The sequence below is a fragment of the Orbicella franksi genome, chromosome 8 (assembly GCF_964199315.1).
Source record: "Orbicella franksi chromosome 8, jaOrbFran1.1, whole genome shotgun sequence".
NCBI lineage: Eukaryota > Metazoa > Cnidaria > Anthozoa > Scleractinia > Merulinidae > Orbicella > Orbicella franksi.
In genome coordinates this window covers 3,915,283-3,936,586 of record NC_138152.1, presented here as the reverse complement: position 1 = coordinate 3,936,586, position 21,304 = coordinate 3,915,283, and the positions used below count along the sequence as shown (strand labels likewise).

General features: G+C 39.5%; 3 protein-coding genes and 1 pseudogene across 4 annotated transcripts in view; 3 read left to right on the top strand and 1 right to left on the bottom strand.

Annotated features, from left to right (window-relative positions):
- LOC145495612 (uncharacterized) overlaps positions 1-21,304 on the bottom strand; it is a 265,207-nt gene that overhangs the window by 49,981 nt on the left and 193,922 nt on the right. The gene's annotated exons all lie outside the window — the stretch shown is intronic.
- LOC145495977 (uncharacterized) overlaps positions 1-21,304 on the top strand; it is a 192,652-nt pseudogene that overhangs the window by 143,073 nt on the left and 28,275 nt on the right. The gene's annotated exons all lie outside the window — the stretch shown is intronic.
- LOC145495981 (uncharacterized) overlaps positions 1-21,304 on the top strand; it is a 62,644-nt gene that overhangs the window by 36,318 nt on the left and 5,022 nt on the right. The gene's annotated exons all lie outside the window — the stretch shown is intronic.
- Positions 16,153-17,676, top strand: LOC145495618 (uncharacterized). The gene is made up of 4 exons (XM_081475244.1): positions 16,153-16,623; positions 16,705-16,854; positions 17,433-17,563; positions 17,644-17,676. Exons 1-4 carry the CDS (start codon positions 16,236-16,238, stop codon positions 17,674-17,676), a joined length of 702 nt encoding a protein of 233 aa, XP_081331370.1. The 5' UTR covers positions 16,153-16,235.

Here is a 21,304-nt window from a genome sequence, read left to right as displayed (position 1 = left end):
GTAATGGTGATTGCTGTCGGCGAAATGTTTATTTGCTAAAAAATTGCGGCCAAATCTTTCGGAGATGGAAGTCAGGACATTTGTAAGGATACAGAAAGTAATTTGGGACCAGTTGCTGACTTGTAAGGCTGAAATTATCCAGAAGTAAGGTTTTTTTTAACGTGAACGTAACGAAGGCCACGCGGTGAATAAATTATCGGCTCTTCTCACTGTCTCGTTCTGTTTTTTGTTTCGTTCTCTTTTGGAGTCCGCCGAGGTCATTTTTTCGTCTAAATAACTTGAGAAAAGTTCGAAAAAGATGTTCCTCTTGAATTTTCAGCTTTCAGGCAATAATCCTGGATTTTTTTGACCGAAACGTAGGTTCACTGGTTATGTTAATGTGTTTCGGTGGCTATGGGCGACCGTCGCTTCCTTTGTCGACTCACGCAATGAAGCTAGGTTACAAAAAAAATCTAATAATATTTAGTTCTGGTTTTGTTCGATTTCGTTGAAATTTTAATATGATGAAGCTGGATTGTTAACGAATAGATTTTAATACTGCCGATATGAGGTAGCTATTAACGCTAAAGTGATATATCGCTTCGATGTCAGGGTTTTGAAGAGATTTTTTTGCAACGTGTAGGTTCGGCGTGATTTTGTAATCTGAGATTTCTGTTGACCCTGAAGAAACAAGGTTTGGCGAGTAAACATTACCGATTGCGTAATTCAAAGTTGGCCGAGTGGACATCTACGTCTGGTCTCCGACAAAAAAAAAAAAATAATAATAAACCAAGGGTAGAACATGAACCGCGCTCGGCCCATGGCCGCGCGGTTAATAAGCATACGGTAAAATAAAATAACATGATAAAAGAACATAATAAAAGAAAACAAATGGAAACAATTAATATGTTTCTTCGCGGATGTTCAGACCATTAGGATCAATTGTTCTGCCTTTTTGAATTAAAAAAGCTTCCCTGGCCGTACGGATAGAGTCTCGGTTAGAAACGATTTTTTCGATGGGGATTAATTGCATGTCGTTAGCAGTGTGGTTAGGAGAGGACAGGAAATGTTCGGCGGCTGTAGTAGGTTTAGATTTGTTGTTAGGGTTATCTATGGTACGGCGGTGTTCATTAAATCGGTCTTTTAATCGTCGTTTCGTCTCTCCTATGTATTGTAAATTACAGCGGTTACATTGAATCATGTAGATGAGGTTTTTAGTGTCACAGGTCAGGTTGGATTTTATGGCGCGCGTTTCCCCGGTAGAAAAGAAGGTATATGTAGTAAGTCCATGAGAAATGTAGGGACAAGTAGCACAGTTTTTGCCACAACGGAAAGAACCAGAAGTTGTGTCGGTTTTTGCTTTTGTATTCTTCATTTCAATTTTCGTTCACTCACATTTCGAGACCAGACATGGCGGTTCAATCGGTTCGACCTTCACGTGCTTTTTACGTGTTGACTTTTTACGTGCCGACAGTCACGCAACGCACATAAAGTCAAAAAGCAGATTGCGATCAAACGAGTATGTTTCAGAGAACAACACATTTTTTTGTTGCATACGATTGCATAAAAAAGGTCTGTTTTGAAAAGCAGTGTCGGCTGCTGTTCTAAACCTTGTTAGTTCTTCACTGTTTGACCGACGCGACAGCGATAAACCTGAGAAGTTAAATATTTGTGTTTCACCGTTCGATCGACACGACAACATAAACCGGAGAAGATAAACATCTCGCCCCATTGTGGCCATAGAGCAATTCGGGTGATAACAATTGAGTTTTTAATTTCGAGGGGTCTGAGTTTTCGGGGTCTGTTTCGGGGTCTGAGTTTTCGTGACACCCGTTTTTCCCGGCTTTCCCTAGACTACCTCCAAATTGTACGACCCCTTGCTAAGACTGGTGACGATCATATCGAAGAAAGCACCGAATATAATGAAATAAGCACCGAATATAATGAAGTAAGCACCGAATATAATGAAGCAAGCACCGAATATAATGAGGTAAGCACCGAATATAATGAAGTAAGCACCGAATATAATGAAGTAAGCACCGAATATAATGAAGTAAGCACCGAATATAATGAAGTAAGCACCGAATATAATGAAGTAAGCACCGAATATAATGAAGTAGGCACCGAATATAATTAAGTAAGCACCGAATATAATGGAATAAGCACCGAATATAATAAAGACAGCACCGAATATAAGGAAAAAAACACCGAATATAACGAAGAAAGCACCAAATATAACGAGGGAAGCACCGAATATAATGGAATAAGCACCGAATATAATGAAGACAGCACCGCATATAAAGACATAAGCACCGAGTATAATGGAATAAGCACCGAGTATAATGAGTTAATCACCGAATATAATAACATAACTACTCAATATAATGACATAACCACCCAATATAATAAAAAAAAGTATCATAAGACAGTTCTGGCGTTCCATAAGTTCACTCACGAAAATTGACCAAAACGACAGTTTCACCCGCGCTGTTTCGCGATGTTATCGTGATCGTGGTCAGAGATAGGAAAATCCGGACCGCGCTAACAACCAATCAGATTGCAGAATTCGATACCGTGCCCTCTTGGGAAAAAATAAGATTTCATATTTCGGTACTAAGCCCGAGTAAACGCTCCTAGAGCGTCTAGTTTCTTGTTTCAAGCCTTAATCGTAAATCGTGAGCACAGTATACTTCCACACTTTCACGCTTTCTTCTTTCTGTTCATATCGGTTGAGGAGATCTCATTGTCTGAGATCGCAATACTCTGCTGTGAATCAGACAGCATACTTTATCAAGTACGGGTGGAATACGATGTGGTTGATTTATCGCAAACATTTAACAACTTGATTCCATGTTGCTGTGCGTCTATTCAGTAATGGATCACAGATAACATCAAAATGTGGCAAGAACAAGCCGAGTGTGTCACTGATGTTCTTACATGTACCACATTATTATCTAATTATTATTATTATTATATTATTTTTATTACTATTATTACTATTATTATTATTATTATTATTATTGTTGTTGTTGTTACAAGGAGTGGTGTTGTGAAAACATTAATCTGACTAAAAGATTATTTTGAGACTGAGAAAAGTTGAATTTTTTAAATAAATTAATCTCATAAACATTTTGCCTTTTGGGTTTGTTACAGTGCGTTTACTGAAACCGGAGCCACCAGGCAATGAAAACCAATCAGATGGCAGAACTGAAACAAATCCAGCCAATCAAATGTCCGGTAAAAAAACAATGAAATCTCAACTTGTTCGTTGTGATGCTCGCGACTACGTGGTCTCAAGCTCAAGCCGTTGGTAACTTTTGCGTTAGAAATTATTGTGTTACTTTAGATTTTACATTTACAACCGTGAGAAGTTCATTAGATTGACCGTTTTCCACTGTGAACATACGGCCACACAAACATCATCTTTACGGTTGTCGTTTAAAATCATAGAATAATGTAATAGATTTTGACACTTTTTACAAAATAAATTCCGCTCCTGCAATCTACCATGACAACAAACCACTTGCTGCAATACTGAAGAAACCGTCCCAAATAATCCTGTTCGTCTTCTGAGAATGTTTTGCAGAATGTTAAAGGCAAGGATCTCCTCATTGCTGACGCCCTTAGCAGATCCCAAACGACCAATCAGAACCGAAGCAAGAGTGAACAAGAGATTGAAATCACTGGGTTGGTTCTTGAAGAACAAAGCATAAAACGCCACCCAAGTGAAATTCCAGATGAAACAGCCAACGACAACATCCTACAGTCAGTTATCCACCGCATATATGCAGGCTGGACAATCGGCAAAAGGTATGTGCTTGTTGAAATCCTTCCATTCTGGACCATCAAAGACAAACTGTTATCAAGTGATGGAGCTGTATACAGAGGTGATCGCATCGTAGTTCCAACTGCTATGAGAAAGATCAAGCACACATGTGCTCGAACATCTCTTTGGTTGCCCGGGATGAACTCTCAGCTGGAACAGTTCATTCCCACATGCGAAGTGTGCAATTAATTTCAGAAAAACAGCCAATAAGAAACAATGAGTCATCCAATTCCTATAATACCAAAGCGCGCTAGTCCTATACCTGATTCCTATGAGCCATCATGAACGAAATCTCTATGTACGCACGGCCGTGCGTATATAAGATGACGTGTGCAGTTTCAATTTAGCTGCAACATTTCCGTTGAGTTTAGTGCAAGTTCCTTTCGTTTAAGTTTCGGCAACGTGAAGATTATTCTAAACAATCCAAACTCTACCTGGAGCCTTTGACTTTTGCCAAGCTAAGATGCTTACTTAAACTTGAATATTTTGAGTTTGTTTATCTACATTTTCATTGAGTATCTTTGACTTTGTCATTATAGTTGATTCGAAGAAGCGAATTTTTCTTTGCCCATTTAGAAACCAGATTAGCGTTTTCGTTCAACCGTTGCTCAACTGATCGTGGCGTGTTAGGATCCTAATGACCTTTGTTTTCCTTCGCCATGCATTGTGAGAACTTTGTAGTCAATCAAACATAAAACAATGATGTTTTAGCGCCCAAGTTGTTGTCGCCATGTTATAAAAGAATTGGTTCAGGCTTTTAGCTGTGCGTATATCGAGTTATGGATTCACTTGGGAAGTTTGGAGGGCACTCAACAAGCTAGAGTTGCTCGAGGCATAGCCTCGAGCAACTCTTGCGCTTCTTTAGTGCTCTCCAAACTTCCCGCCTAAATCCATAACTCGATATAGGCACGTTAAGCATGAACCAATTCCAGAAGTTGGTCGAAAATTGGGTGTGACATTTTAGAGTGGAACAAAGGACACTATCTGGTGTTAATTGATTATTAAAGGCGATTGGATTGAATTTGACCGAATGAACAACCAAACCGCAGCTGAAACCATTGATCTGATGCAAAAACAATTTGCAAGATGGGGAATTCCTGATGAGATCGTTATTGACTGTGGCAATAATTGTGACTCGGGAGAATTTTCACAATTCTGTCAACGGAAGAAGATAAAGCGCACGAAATCTTCTCACCATCACCTACAGAGCAATGGAAAATCTGAATCTACAGTGAAGATTGCCAAAACAGCACTGAGGAAATCCGAAAAAGCTGCATTAAACCCGTATAAAACATCACTGGACCAGCGCAATACACCCACGGTAGGAATGACAACATCTCCCTCACAGCGATTATTAAACCAGGAAATAAAAAGTGAAATACCTATGAAAGCAACTCTCCTGACCCCGCAACTTGCTGAACAAGTTTTGGTGGAAAAAGAAGAGAAAAGCAAGAAATCTCATGTCTATTATGATAGAAATGCCAAAGATTGAATGCATTATCGACTGGCGATACGGTAAGAATCAAGCCTGACGGATTAGCGAAAGGACAAGAGTGGAGGAGAGGTAGCGTCGTAAAGAGTCGCGGATACCGGTTCTATGATGTAAAAGTAGATGGCAAAGTACTTAGAAGAAATCATGTTCACCTGATGCCAGATAAGCAAGACAACGCCCCAAACATGTCACCTCAGTTCCACACAACAGAGACCAAAGACTACCAAGACAGCCAAACCTACAAATAAGATGTCACTATCACGGCCAAACGAACACGTTCGGGGCGCTTAGTAAAAGTACCTGCACGACACTCTCTTTAGACTGGTTTAACGTAAAATTTTACTGGGGAAAGGTGTTAGGAGATTGGACCCCAATGTAGACTATTATGGGTTGTGTTTGAGAAAAGACTTGGGGAGTAAGTGCTGTGTTGACTTCGATGGACTGTTGTCCTGTTTTTTTTTCCTCGTGCCCTCATGTAACAGTGAGTGTTAGTTAGCAGGGGTCCTTCTAAAGTTAGTAAATAATATAGTTTCTCATGATTATCAGTTGTTAATTCAACACAGTCTTCTATCTACAATGTCTACAAGTTTTTTTGAGGAAGACGAAAAACAGTAATTATCGGTATCTTTTAAAACACCTGTCGCGGCTTTTAGTAATAGAAATAGGTGCCTTACTTAGTCAGAAATGTTTGGAGATCTCTCTAATTTTCCTGCGATGCTCGTTGAACCATTCGCCCGCTTTATAAATTCTGCTATAAATATTTTAAGGAAAACGACCAATTTTTTAAGTTTACAAGACATGTTTCGACAGAACTTCTGTCATCTTCAGTTGAATGATTACAAAGCAAATTGAATAATAAGTAAACAAAAATGCTAATTAAGACAAATAGTAACAAAAGAACGTGAAAAGGTGTAAATTAAAAGGGTAATTTTAGATTCACATGGTGTAATTGCTGATTGAGGCAAGGTGGTTCTTTTTGAATATGGATAGCCTCCTTTATCTTTAGTTGAAAGCTGGTAGTGGCGTGATCTAAAATATGAAAGCAGTCTGTTGAACACAATGAGCGACAACGTTCAGAATTCTGAAGATGTTTGAAAATGTGAGAGGCCTTATCAACGGCTAAGTGCTCACGTACGCGTGTGGAAAAATGTCGGTTGGTTTCGCCGACATAACAGGCATTACAGCCCGCACGTGTAAACTTATAAACCACATGTGAACGAAGCCCGCCGGGGATAGAGTCTTTCACACCAAAAAGGTTACCTATCTTAAAGGAAGGAAAAAACTAATTTGATGTCTAAATCATTACAATAGCGCTTGATTAAGTGTCGAATCTTCTTCTGAGTGATGACAGAAAAATGACCTATGTAAAACGTGGGCGAGGTGGTAAGGGGGTAGCCCCGGGGACAATGATTGCTATGGGTCCCAGTGATGTAACGGTTAACCACATTTTCAATTAAATGGGCAGGGAAAAGGTTCTTTTTGAGAATTTCAAGTTACACGAGGACATAACCAAGCTCACTGAAATTCTCAAAAAGAACCTTTTCCCTGCCCATTTAATTGAAAAAGTGGTTTACCGTTACATCACTGGGACCCAGATATAGCAATCATTGTCCCCGTGGCTACCCCCTTACCACCTCGCCCACGTTTTACTTTAAGCTGCCGTACATAGGCCATTTTTCTGTCAAGAAGAGGGAAGAAGAAGATTCGACACTTAATCAAGCGCTATTGTACATCCTCCAATAAACGCCCCGCTCCAATATTGACGCCCCGATAGCGAGAATAACATTTGAGACATTGATATAGAAAAACCTGCCAAGACGAACGAATTATGATGTCTGCTTTTCTCATTTGCACTTAATATAGAGAACATTATGACTATAATTAGGGTCCCTACTGCAACAGTTTTTCGGTTAAAGTATGTTCTTCTTTTAAGTATTGTAAAAGATGTAAATATAAATGTAAGTAGAATTAAAGATGTGAATGGTCCAAAAGAAATATCAGCCGCGTGCCTAGTAAGTCCCTCCCCGCTCTGTATCAAAAGCTTGCCTTTAACAACCAAAAGAGCGTATTAATCCCGCGGGTGTTATGCTCATAAGTTTGCAAGCAGGTGTTTCATTTGAACATAAACTAAACTTGAGTTCACAATGAAGTCCCATAGATATGTTTTCAATATTCAAGTTAACTTGATCACGCAAAAGTATTTAGAGGAAAATAAACAAAAACTTTACATGTAAGAAGTTTAATAAGCACACACATATATAAAAAAGAAACTGTAATATATTAATAGCTTTTGAATAAAACATTCAATAAAGGAGGGACGAAAAAAAAAAAATAAATAAATAAATAAATAAATACAGTCGATAAAATTCACCCTTAAACAGGCGAGTAAGAACGAATTCTTTCCTTCAAGTGTAGTCGAGGAAACCACAGAAATATTATGATTACATGTCCATCTCAAAGGTAAATATTTTTTTGTTTGCTCGCATTAAACATGCACAATTTAAACAGGAAGTCTAATTAACAGCGGGAGGAATCACACTGACGTGAGTAACTAAGTAAGTCTCGTACAGCTACCACGCTTATCAACTGCATCGCACAAAAAACGGTGACAACTTGCAGTGAGTTGTTCATTCGACTAAATATCAATGTCGCTAGCTTAACGTTATCCTAACATTGTCTACAAGACTCTAGAGCCTGCCAAGACGCCGTTTTGGTGTCAAACATGAATGGTACTGCCCTCGTTGTTTTGCTGTCATGGATTTTAATGACGCTTTGTCCAACGCACACGGAGGGTAAGTTCGACTGTCTTTGCATTTTTTTGTACTTATAAATTTAGGTTTGATTCACCTTTGAGTATCCTAACAGCCACAAGTGACACGGGTTGGCATCCCGAACTTTATGTCATGAGCAATTTGAGTATATATCGTTCGCATTTCCCATCCTCGACGTTGTGTCCATAATCTTGTTTTTTTTTTTCCTCCGGGTACTCCGCTTTTCCTCTCTACATAAAAACCGGTCTTTTAAATTCAAATTTGAAGCGGAATCCAAGGACAATGGGTTTTTCAGTCTCAAGCCTGTTACATACCACTCTTCGTGTTAAAGAAAGTTCAACATTTCATATCCTCGAGTTTTGCAGAGTTCAGTTGGGTCAAACAAAATTGTTAAAATTTTCGCGGGTAAAAGACTGTCGCAATATTTCAATAGCCTCACTACTGTACTTCCTCAGACATGACTCGAAAGTAGTACATGCATAGAAATGTTGTGAATCAAGACAATCTGAAAACTTATCTGAAAATTGATCTACACCAGAGGGGGAAAACCAGTCTGTAAATTCCATGTTTACTTAATAATTAACACGGTCTAAAATAGGTTGACGCTGAATTGTTTTTCCGACTTTAATTTTATTGTCTCAAACACGTTTTGTGAGAGCTTTTCGGGCAATCTTTAAAAAACCTTTTAAGTCTAAAATAAGTCGACTGTAACAAGTCTTCTCTAAGAAAGTGAAGCAAAGTTTCAAGTAATTTTTTAGCCTCCCTTTAATATTTGTGTTCATTGAGGGAAGAACACAAACAATCGTATTTATGCATCTGCAGAAATAAAAGTAAACGAGGGTGGTCCTTGGGTGTGTGTCTGCAACAAATTTCAAGTAGAATTCAACCAGCGAGGAGGGCCATAATCCTACTTTATTAAATCTGCTGTAAACATATTTTGAATTTTACCAAACAACGAAAAAAAAAAAAAAAAAACAGTAGCTATACCATGTTGCCTGTCGGCCATTTCTACAAGCAGAAAAAAACAAGCTCGACTATATTCTCAATTTCTCCGACGGTACTTGTGACAAACTATGAACTTTGCATGCAAGCGTTACTATCAGTTATTGTCAGTGATTGTCAAGTGTGTTTTATCAGTTATAATATGCGCGGCCGGCGATCAGAATTCTGGCGTCGTGGAGCATGAATGGTCGCTCGCAATATGCTCCGTTATTAAATAACAGATTATCAAGAAACCTGTTGTTGCATGGTGTCTGGAATGGTCTGATCACCAATGGCTTACCCTCAGTTGTTGCCTGTGCCTCATTCTCTCGATATTAATGACTCCAACGTTGCAGAGAAATGGATCGAATGGAAGGAAATGTGGTTACACTAAAGTGTAACGGCTAAAGTCAACAGAGAAGATGGCGAGGTTCAAGTGGCTACGTTTTTCACGGCAATAGGTCCCCTTACCACCTCGCCCACGTATTACTTTAAGCTGCCATACATAGGCCATTTTTCTGTCATCACTCAGAAGAAGATTCGACACTTAATCAAGCGCTATTGTTATGATTTAGACATCAAATTAGTTTTTTCTTTCCTTTAAGATAGGTAACTTTTTTGGTGTGAAAGACCCTATCCCCGGCGGGCTTCGTTCACATGTGGTTTATAAGTTTACATGTGCGGGCTGTAATGCCTGTTATGTCGGCGAAACCAACCGACATTTTTCCACACGCGTACGTGAGCACTTAGCCGTTGATAAGGCCTCTCACATTTTCAAACATCTTCAGAATTCTGAACGTTGTCGCTCATTGTGTTCAACAGACTGCTTTCATATTTTAGATCACGCCACTACCAGCTTTCAACTAAAGATAAAGGAGGCTATCCATATTCAAAAAGAACTACCTTGCCTCAATCAGCAATTACACCATGTAAATCTAAAATTATCCTTTTAATTTACACCTTATCACGTTCTTTTGTTACTATTTGTCTTAATTAGCATTTTTGTTTACTTATTATTTAACTTGCTTTGTAATCATTCAACTGAAGATGACAGAAGTTCTGTCGAAACATGTCTTGTAAACTTAAAAAATTGGTCGTTTTTCTTAAAATCTTCACGTGTCTGCTGTTATTTAGACCTTTCGCTACAAATATATATTTTGAATTTTATGGACAATGACAAAACGGTCGTGGACATGTTCCCTGTCGATCATTTTGAGCTATTTTGATATTTAGGGAAACAAGCACAATTATAAATACTATTGAAAGTGTTATTCAGTTTTAGTTCTACCGCGGTGATTCGATTTCGCGCCCTCCTCCAATAAACGCCCCGCTCCAATATTGACGCCGCGATAGCGAAAATAACATTTAAGACATTCATATAGAAAAACCTGCCAAGACGAACGAACTATGATGTCTGCTTTTCTCATTTGCACTTAATATAGAGAACATTATGACTATGATTAGATTCCCTACTGCAACAGTTTTTCGGTTAAAGTATGTTCTTCTTTTAAGTATTGTAAAAGATGTAATTATAAATGTAAGTAGAATTAAAGATGTGAATGGTCCAAAAGAAATATCAGCCGCGTGCCTAATAAGTCCCTCCCCGCTCTGTATCAAGTGCTTGCCTTTAACAACCAAAAGAGGGTATTAATCCCGCGGGTGTTATGCTCATAAGTTTGCAAGCAGGTGTTTCATTTGAACATAAACTAAACTTGAGTTCACAATGAAGTCCCATAGATATGTTTTCAATATCCAAGTTAACTTGATCACGCAAAAATATTTAGAGGAAAATAAACAAAAACTTTACATGTAAGAAGTTTAATAAGTACACACATATATAAAAAAGAAACTGTAATATATTAATAGCTTTTGAATAAAACATTCAATAAAGGAGGGACGAAAAAAAATAATAAAAAAAAAATAACCAAAGAATGAACTAATGCCCAATAGTTTACGAAAACAGAGATAGTGAACAGGAAAAAATGTCGGGACAGTTCAAGGCTTTTAACTGAATGATTGCTGAAAAGGGAACTCTGGAACTTTGGGAGGTTATCACCATGGTTCAGCAGACGCATCCTTCATTCAAAAAAAAAAAAAAAAAAAAAAAAATATATATATAAAAGAATAACAATAAAAAAATAAATAAATGCAGTCGATAAAACTCTCCCTTAAACAGGCGAGTAAGAACGAATTCTTTCCTTCAAGTGTAGTCGAGGAAACCGCAGGAAAATTATGATTACATGTCCATCTCAAAGGTAAATATTTTTTTGTTTGCTCGCATATAACATGCACAATTTAAACAGGAAGTCTAATTAACAGCGGGAAGAATCACACTGACGTGAGTAACTAAGTAAGTCTCGTACAGCTACCACGCTTATCAACTGCATCGCCCAAAAAACGGTGACAACTTGCAGTGAGTTGTTCATTCGACTAAATATCAATGTCGCTAGCTCAACGTTAACCTAACATTGTCTCCAAGACTTGAGAGCCTGCCAAGACGCCGTTTTGGTGTCAAACATGAATGGTACTGCCCTCGTTGTTTTGCTGTCATGGATTTTAATGATGCTTTGTCCAACGCACACGGAGGGTAAGTTCGACTGTCTTTGCATTTTTTTGTACTTATAAATTTAGGTTTGATTCACCTTTGAGTATCCTAACAGCCACAAGTGACACGGGTTGGCATCCCGAACTTTATGTCATGAGCAATTTGAGTATATATCGTTCGCATTTCCCATCCTCGACGTTGTGTCCATAATCTTGTTTTTTTTTTCCTCCGGGTATTCCGCTTTTCCTCTCTACATAAAAACCGGTCTTTTAAATTCAAATTTGAAGCGGAATCCAAGGACAATGGGTTTTTCAGTCTCAAGCCTGTTACATACCACTCTTCGTGTTAAAGAAAGTTCAACATTTCATATCCTCGAGTTTTGCAGAGTTCAGTTGGGTCAAACAAAATTGTTAAAATTTTCGCGGGTAAAAGACTGTCGCAATATTTCAATAGCCTCACTACTGTACTTCCTCAGACATGACTCGAAAGTAGTACATGCATAGAAATGTTGTGAATCAAGGCAATCCCAAAACTTATCTGAAAATTGATCTACACCAGAGGGGGAAAACCAGTCTGTAAATTCCATGTTTACTTAATAATTAACACGGTCTAAAATAGGTTGACGCTGAATTGTTTTTCCGACTTTAATTTTATTGTCTCAAACACGTTTTGTGAGAGCTTTTCGGGCAATCTTTTAAAAACCCTTGAACTCTAAAATAAGTCGACTGTAACAAGTCTTCTCTAAGAAAGTGAAGCAAAGTTACAAGTAATTTTTTAGCCTCCCTTTAATATTTGTGTTCATTGAGGGAAGAACACAAACAATCGTATTTATGCATCTGCAGAAATAAAAGTAAAAGAGGGTGGTCCTCGGGTGTGTGTCTGCAACAAATTTCAAGTAGAATTCAACCAGCGAGGAGGGCCATAATCCTACTTTATTAAATCTGCTGTAAACATATTTTGAATTTTACCAAACAACGAAAAAAAAAAAAAAAAAAAAAACAGTAGCTATACCATGTTGCCTGTCGGCCATTTCTACAAGCAGAAAAAACAAGCTCGACTATATTCTCAATTTCTCCGACGGTACTTGTGACAAACTATGAACTTTGCATGCACGCGTTACTATCAGTTATTGCCAGTGATTGTCAAGTGTGTTTCATCAGTTATAATATGCGCGGCCGGCGATCAGAATTCTGGCGTCGTGGAGCATGAATGGTCGCTCGCAATATGTTCCGTTATTAAATAACAGATTATCAAGAAACCTCTCGTTGCATGGTGTCTGGAATGGTCTGATCACCAATGGCTTACCCTCAGTTGTTGCCTGTGCCTCATTCTCTCGATATTAATGACTCCAACTTTGCAGAGAAATGGATCGAATGGAAGGAAATGTGGTTACACTAAAGTGTAGCGGCTAAAGTCAACAGGGAAGATGGCCAGGTTCAAGTGGCTACGTTTTTCACGGCAATAGGTCCAGAAGCGAGAAAATTCTTTAAAACGTGGAATTTAACTGCTCCTGAGAGAAAGGATATCAAAGCGGTCATCGAGCAGTTCGACAACTGCTGTACCTAAGAAAGTATATTCCTTTTGAACTTTATCGTTTCAATTTACGGCAGCAAGAGCGGGGCGAATCCTTTGATCGGTACGTAACTGCTCTTCGCCATATCGCTGATAAGTGTGTTTTTGATGCCATTACGCCAGATGATATCCTTGGAGACAGGATTATTTTTGGCATTGCCGACAACAAAGTCAAGGAGAGGCTTTTACGGGAACCCGATCTTAATCTCGCCAAGACGTCTGATATTTGTCCCAAGCTCAGATCAAGGCAGTAGGCGATCTCAACTCGGTCAACCATCACATAGTCAAAGACAACGAAGAAGGAAAGTCGCCTACTACTCCTGCAAAGCAATTGCGATATCCTTACCGATTTTGGGGAAGAAAACAAGAAGCTTACCCTGCTTGGGGCAAGAAGTGCAACAGGTGCTGAAAAGAAAATGCCGTTTGAATTCTAACTCCAGACAAGCCTCAATGGTAGAGGAAGAAGATGATTACCCTGTCTTTCAGGTGTTCATGGTGTCGGCAAGCCAAAGTTCTGACTCGAATTTCGTTACGCTAAATGTGGCAAGCGGGAACTTCGTACGGTTTGAGATTGACACTGGCGCCCGATGCAATGTTTCACCAGTCCATATCTACAAGAAGGCAACGGGTGATTACAGCCTGAAGGACATTACTCCAGTGAAGTCGTCAATTTTGTTTTATGCTGGTGGGAGCATTCCGTTAAGATCCAAGTGAGGCATGAACATGGATCGTTTACTTTTCTGTTACTATGTCGTCTGGTGGAGAGAAACGTCGCCGTCCAATCCTAGGTAAAACGGAATGCGAAGGAATCGGCCGGGCGTAGTCTAAATCAAAGACTCAGACGCGATCAGGAGGCCCGATACAAGTGGTGTTGTAGTGTTCTCTCTCCAAGGCGCCATTTCTAGTGCCAAAGTGTATACTAAAGATCGATGTTTTCGAAGATGGCCTCGGCGCTCTTGAAGGCGAATACCATATCAGGCTCAATGAATCAGCAAAGCCGGTGCAATACGTTCCCCACCTAGGTCAGGTTGTTCTTCACGATAAAGTCAAAGAAACTCTTGAGGAGCTGCATGGTTCTGGAGTCGTTGAACCGGTCACGAAACGTACACCCTAGATCTCCTCTATGTTCGTTGTCACCAAAAGGAACGGAAAAAATTCGCGTATTCCTTGACCCAAAGGATCTGAACAAAGCAATTTTTCGCGAGAACTATCGAGGACATCGCTAGTCGTCTACATGGAGCTAAAGTATTTTCAGTCCTCGACGCAAAAAAAGGGTTCTGGCATGTGAAGTTGGACAAGGATTCGTCGCATCTTACCACTTTCCATACACCCCTTGGTCGCTATCGATGGTGTAGAATGCCATTTGGTATAACTTCCGTCCCCGAAGTCTTTCAGCGGAGAATGCATGACCTGATCGACGGTCTCACCGGCACAGAGGTTGTGATAGATGATTTTATGGTGGCTGGGTTTGGGGACAATTATAAGGAAACTCTGCGTGATCACAATAGAAACCTTGTCGTCTTTCTCCAGCGGTTTTCACAGCGTGGGGTAAAACTGGCTGTGTAAAAACTTCAGCTTTACTTAGACGAAGTCCCGTTAATAGGTTACTACGTATCTAAATCGGGCCTGAAAGCTCACCCCGACAAGGTGCGCGCCATACTGGAAATGCCACGCACCACTGATGTGAAGAGTTTACTCCGCTTCAATGGCACCGTTCAGTACTTAGCTAAATTTCTTCCTGGCCTCTCAGAGATCCCTCACTCCCTTCGCCAGCTAACTGTGCAAAACGCTGAGTGGATATGGTCAGATTCACGGGAGAAAGCGTGGAACGACATTAAAACAGCCATCACGCAAGCACCTGTCTTACTTTACTATAGCTTAAATGATGAGGTCACCCTCTAATGGGATACTTCTGATATAGGATTGGGAGCCGCCCTTCTTCAATTAGAGCAGCCAGTAAGCTTTGCATCGAAAGCCCTTGCCCAAACTAAAACGAGAACGCTCAAACTGATAAAGAGCTCGTCGCCATTGTGTTCGCTTGCGAGAAATTTGAGAAGTATATTTTTGGACGTGATGTTGTCCATGTGGAAACAGACCACAATTCCTTGGACGAGATTTTTTAACAATAGTTTCTGTTACGTACTTGCAAGACGGCAGCGAATGCTGCTCCGACTTCAGCGTTACACTCTCGAAGTTAGGTACTAGAAAGGCCCTATCATGTATATCGCTGATACCCTGAGCCGAGCGCATCTCAATGAAAGGACGTCTTGCGAAGAAGTGAAGTCTCTAGAGTCTGTAGACCATACACATCGAGACCTTGGGTGTCTCTCCGCCTCGACTGGAGCAGATTGAGAAAGAATCCTCTCAATACTACAAAACGAAAATTTAGAGAATAAGAAATTTTTATCGTCTCTTGTCAAGCGTTAATATTTCGTAGGTTACATATCGACTGTAAAAAAATACTAGTTTTCTTTATCGTGACCAATTTTGCGATTCGACAACTGGAAATCTTGATATCTTGCCAAAAATCAAATCGCAATGCTTGCGCAGGAAAGGGTATTGGTTCCTATAGGCACTTACACTACTCGAGAATATTTCAAATTTCAGTTGTAGAAAGGCTTAGGCAGTTTTTAGAGAATCTTCCACGGCGCTCATAGTTGCAGATTCGATGACGCATTCGCATTCATATGATTTCAGTTCAAATTTGAGTAAAATCGCGGAGAAATAAAGGTATTTACCTTTGTAACAAGTTTAAAGGCAGAGACACACAAACAAACAAACAAACAAACAAACAAACTAACTAACAATTAAACAGACGGGGAAGCAAATGAAATAAACAAGGAAAAAACAAATAAAGAAATAAAAATAAGATTAAAAATAGCTTAAATTTGAAAAGAGAGATATCCTAAAGAAAGTCAGATGTTTCCCAATTTGACTGAGTATATTTTGTTGATAAGTTGTGGTTTCTATCTTCTACTTTCTCTCTTATTGATTGAGCAGCTGAGTACTACAAATAACACAACATTTTACAGTACCGATTAATAGGTTTCAACTGCATTGAATTAACTGATGACAATTCATAAAATTTCAACAATTCCAGGTCTCTATTCGTGGAAGACAGGGAAAGAAACGGGCATGAAAGGGCTCTATTCAGTTCCAGTTCTATTTGCCCTGTGTCAAGTGTTCTATGAAGCTACTGCTCAGCAATGTAATGAGCGGAAAGGTGGAAAGTCCATACTTGGCATGATGCTACAGCGACACATCTTTAAAAGGATCACAGGGGCAACATTGGGTGACGTATGCTTGCGGGAGTGTTACCTTGACGTCAGGTATCAGAGCTTTAACTTTGTCATTTCCCAAAACATGTGTGAATTGAACAACCGCACAAAGGAAGCCAGACCTGAAGATTTCTTTGCTGACCCGGAGAGATATTATTTTGCAAGAGACTGGAAAAGAGGTAAGTTAATTGCAATTGAAAGAAACATTTATGATACATATTTATTTAAACTAAGACTTACACGTCTTTTTCGCTTTCCAGAAATGCTAGGCTCTATCCCTGAACTGCCCGCTGAAACGTGCAAAGAAATCAAGGCCAGTGAAGGAGGACAAGCGGTCAGCGGCAAATACTGGTTCGATTCCATTATACCCGGGGAGACTGTACTCTTTCACTGTGACATGGAGAAAGAAGGTAAATTGAGAGCGAAAATGCGAGGCTTGAAACCTTCTATTGCTGGGAAACGAGAAGGGTATTGGGAAAGCAGGCAGAATACTTGTCTCAATTCAAGGAAAAACATAGCGCTCTTCTCTGCGGTAAGACTAAACCTACAGTGATTCACAGTGTTGTGGAATATCCTTATTTTGACAGCTGAACTGAATGTTTGTTTAAGTTACATTACTAAACTACACTGAGCATTTGAATCCTGGAGACGGTCTCGATATTTTGGTTGAACAAAAGAGTCTTCTCAAAATCTCAATTCATGCCATTTGGCATTGCTCTTAATATCTCCATCTGTATCGATCCTATGGCAAGCATGTGACTAAATATTGAATGTTGCAGAGGTAATGACAGTCATATTTTCAGGCTTTACTCTTGGCAGAAAAATTGAACAATTATAGTTGAATATGATAAATAAATGAGCAAATATGAAAACAAACAAACAAAAAATTATATATATATTTGAGTGCATTGTCTAAGTTGGAGTATGATCTGACATAATATTACTATCTAATTCAATTTACTAATGCGATGGGCATTTCGATTTTTAGATGTGGACGAATGTAGCGCTTCTATCCCGGTGTGTGACGTCAATGCCGATTGTAAGAATACTCGCGGCTCTTATCGTTGTTCCTGTAAGGTTGGATTTGCCGGAGACGGAAAAACGTGCAGCGGTAAGAGAGTAGCAGAATAATAAAGAATCTAGTGCAGGTGTTTCATACTTCAATGTGATTTTTAGAAAGTAAACGGGTAAAGGCATAGTCTTTTATCGAGCCAAGTGGCTCATCAGGCTGACTTATCTCCGGTTTAGTTTTGGTAGAATGAGGCAACTAGACTTTCCTACACCCTCTGGATGACATTAAAATCCATAGCAGGGTGTACCCTCCACGCAGCACTAAATTCGCGGTACCCATTTATAAACCTGTGTTGAGGTAGGTGGGGATGTTTGCAGGCGCTGTTCTGGGGCGTTTAGAAGTCTTTGGGTGTTCCTTGAAAGCAATTAGATATCTCGAGTAGCTTGTTGTCGGGTTACGCAGGGGATGGCGAACTCACTTGTGATGGTGAGAAAAATTGTTTCAAGTAAAAATAAAAGTCACCACCAACCTTTATAGCGGAACTTCCGCCAAGCGTAGCTCCACACCGATATAGGAAGGAAAAGGAAACCCATGAATTGATTTTGTCATGTTTATCATGGCTAGAAGTATTTCTCGTGGGCGCGTACGCACGAGGACGACGACGGAGTCGCACAAGATGGCGGCCATAGGCCAGCTAATGGGTTGACAGAGACATGCACCCATGGTTTATAGCGTTCTTCTTTGATATTGGACATCCATGTCATGGTCAATTGACACCTCTCAAAACATTATAGTGGTTCCCTTCATTCCCTCGCCTTGAAAGAGTTGACTTTGTTTACTTTTGTCACAAGCTTAATGATATAACGGATAGCATCTTGTGATTATTCGGTTTTATTTTGTAGTCGGAAATCACCATGCAATGAAAACAGCTCTAGACACCGTTTCTGTTGTTTGTTTTATTGATCTCTCAAAGGGTATATTGAGCCATTCACTTGAGACCTTGGGAGACCTGCTGCTAGACCCGACTGGCTATTAAGCAAAATGTTTGTACACAGAATGTTTGAAATAACCTCATGCATGACATGGCGTGTGAATTTGCGTGCGCAGTAACGATGCGCAGAAACAATTAGCGCTAACTTCCTTAATAAGCATGATAAGATGCAACTTTTGGTAAAGTTTTAAAAAAATATGCTTATAGGGTTCAGAGCCACCTTAAAGTTTTGAGAATTTAAGGTGGCTTTGGACCCTATGTACAGAATATTTTTAAACTTTGCCAAAAGTTGTGTCTTATCATACTTATCAAAATTTGAAAAATATATGTATATACCAAAAAAATTCACCGTGCCATTTTTGCATTACAAGCCCCTAAAGCACAGGGGACCCGTCCACTCCATCAGCAGTAAAAATAAACATACTGTTATTTACCTGTGCTGCTGTGTCTTTAGCCGTTTAAAAGGGATTTGAATGAAGCGAAAGCGGTATACATTTCGAATATTATCTTGCCTGCCGCTTTGTAAATGTGACGCTCCGACTACGTCTCAAGCTTCCATTATCGTCGTTAACTATTGACTCTCATCGGAGAGCGGCCGCGTTAACATTTAACAACGAAAATCGAAGTTTGTGACGTCGTGTCATAAATTACAACGTGGCAGACAAGATCATGTTAACCGGCTTTGCTTCATTAAAATCTCTTCTAAAAGACTAAGAAAGACACAGGAACACAGGTAAAAAACAGTACGTTTATCTTTACCGCTGATGTAGTGGTCGAGGCCCCTGTGAATTAAGGGTGTTTTTAGCTGGTCATACTGTTGCTATGGTAACCTATTGTGTCACCAAAATGATAACAACGCGTTCACCAATGATTGGGCAGTGTTTTGATATTATGATTGTAGCATCAGGTGATGGAAACAAACATTATGTCGAACAACTGAAAACATAATGTCCTTTTAGTGCGCGGCATTTCCTGTCATTCAACAGTCTGCGGGTTCAGGTTTCCTGACCAATCAGGAGAATGCTCAAGTCCTAGGTGTAACTAAAAGTTATGCTTTCTGTGACACGCGGCCCTGTACGGGTCCGCAAATGATCCCAGGGCCGTAAATGATCCCCAAATTGAACCACGAATGATCCCGGACCGGAAATGATCCCCATATTGGACGGCAAATGATCCCGATCAAAAAATAAGGAATTTTTTCGTTTGCGGACCCGTACAGCTCTTCCTGCGATCATCGCCATCTTGTGAACAGCTGCTTTGTCGCAAAGTCGAAACTTTTTCCCACCGCCTCCCCAGTCATAGTCGGTTTTTCTGTTTGTACTGCCAGCTTTTCTTCCTTCTGCGAGTTTTTCACCTTGTCAGTATCCCTGGAATGTTTCAGCAAAAATTCACGGAAATCCGTCAATTCTGCATATCCTATGAATTCACTCAAAGTGGATGTATTCCTCTCAGAATCAAATGCGAGATTATAGCGGCCGTCTATTAAACCAGGGACATGGAACATTCCGGAACATCCCGGAAATTCCGGAAAATAAAATAATCATAAGAACTATGAAAAAAATATATAAATTAGTTTAAGGATTACCCTAGAAAAACAAATACGTAAAAAAAGAATAAGAAAAATTAACTGCAGGTTTCAGCTCCGAATATGCAATAAAAAGAAAAAAAAGAAAAAAATGCGATCGACTGCAATGAGTGAAGCCGTGGGGGTGGGGAGGAGGGAGGGAATTGTTGCACAAGCTATATATCCCCACTAATCCATTCCTGTCAGTTGTTCAGCATTGGTTTAATCACGTGACGATCCCTTATTTTACAGCGTGAATGAAGAGGTCGATTAGAATCAAACTCCAACCGAATGAGATAAAACTAAGCCGAAAGCTCACAAGTACGCATTGCGGACCTATTATTATATATTACGCTCAGGTTTCCATGGTATGACTGATCAAAGTTAGTTTTGAGCCCGAAACGAGATGAAAAAGACACGCAAAATTTGGCAATGTGTTGCAAGCGAAATATAGCACTAAAATATGACCATTTTTTTTCTATGGGCGTTAGCTTTAAATGCCATAAGAACACTTTCTACGGGTTAACTATACACCCACCTGACGGGATATAAAAATGTCTCTGGAGAATTGGTTGTTAGTCACCCTGAATATCACGAGATTATCCAAGTACTTACCTTGATTATCTCTTGTGAATATATAATTTGTTTTCATTTCAAACTGGAGATAGCCATCGTAGAATATTTGGGTGAGAAAAAAAGTCATAATAGAACACTTTTAATTTTAATTTTTTTAAGGGCATCGATTTAGAAATTTTGCTAATTAAAAACGTCGATTAAAGCATTTTAAAAGACAGGCAACGATAGAAAAATACTATGCTACTACCTTGGCCAAAAAAGTTCTCTAGGAAACGTGCCCCGGTATGACTGGAATGCAAACACAATCATTTCCTCGGCTAAATTCTAGAAATCCAGCGCCTTGCCGATATTTTGCAGCTGAGGTTGAGCTTATTGTGAAGGTACAAATTTTTCACAGAGATGGAGTTACGCAGCTAGTAGTTTTTATGATTTATGGTATTTCCAGTTGAATTAATTGGTCAATGATCTAATTTCCATAAACCATAGAGAATTGCTTAAATTTACCTCGAAAACTGGCATTGGTAATCATGATCGGAAGCATTAAGTGACCCATCTTGTCGAAATGAACAAGCTATGGACAATCATATCCCCGAGCAATCTGCAGTCACGTACTTCATCAGTACACGGATGACTAGGGTGTTGTAAGGCAGATGAAAAAGTACATATTTATGCAATTCGATGGTGAATTTTGCAAAAATTCTAACTTCTAGTCGATAG

What these genes read in the sequence shown, in the direction of transcription:
- LOC145495618 (XM_081475244.1), top strand. Translation starts at nt 16,236, where the DNA reads ATGACAATTCATAAAATTTCAACAATTCCAGGTCTCTATTCGTGGAAG. An exon ending in TGCAAGAGACTGGAAAAGAG is followed by an intron (nt 16,624 to 16,704) that starts GTAAGTTAATTG and finishes TTCGCTTTCCAG; the next exon opens with AAATGCTAGGCTCTATCCCT. An exon ending in AAACGTGCAGCGGTAAGAGA is followed by an intron (nt 17,564 to 17,643) that starts GTAGCAGAATAA and finishes GTAAAGGCATAG; the next exon opens with TCTTTTATCGAGCCAAGTGG.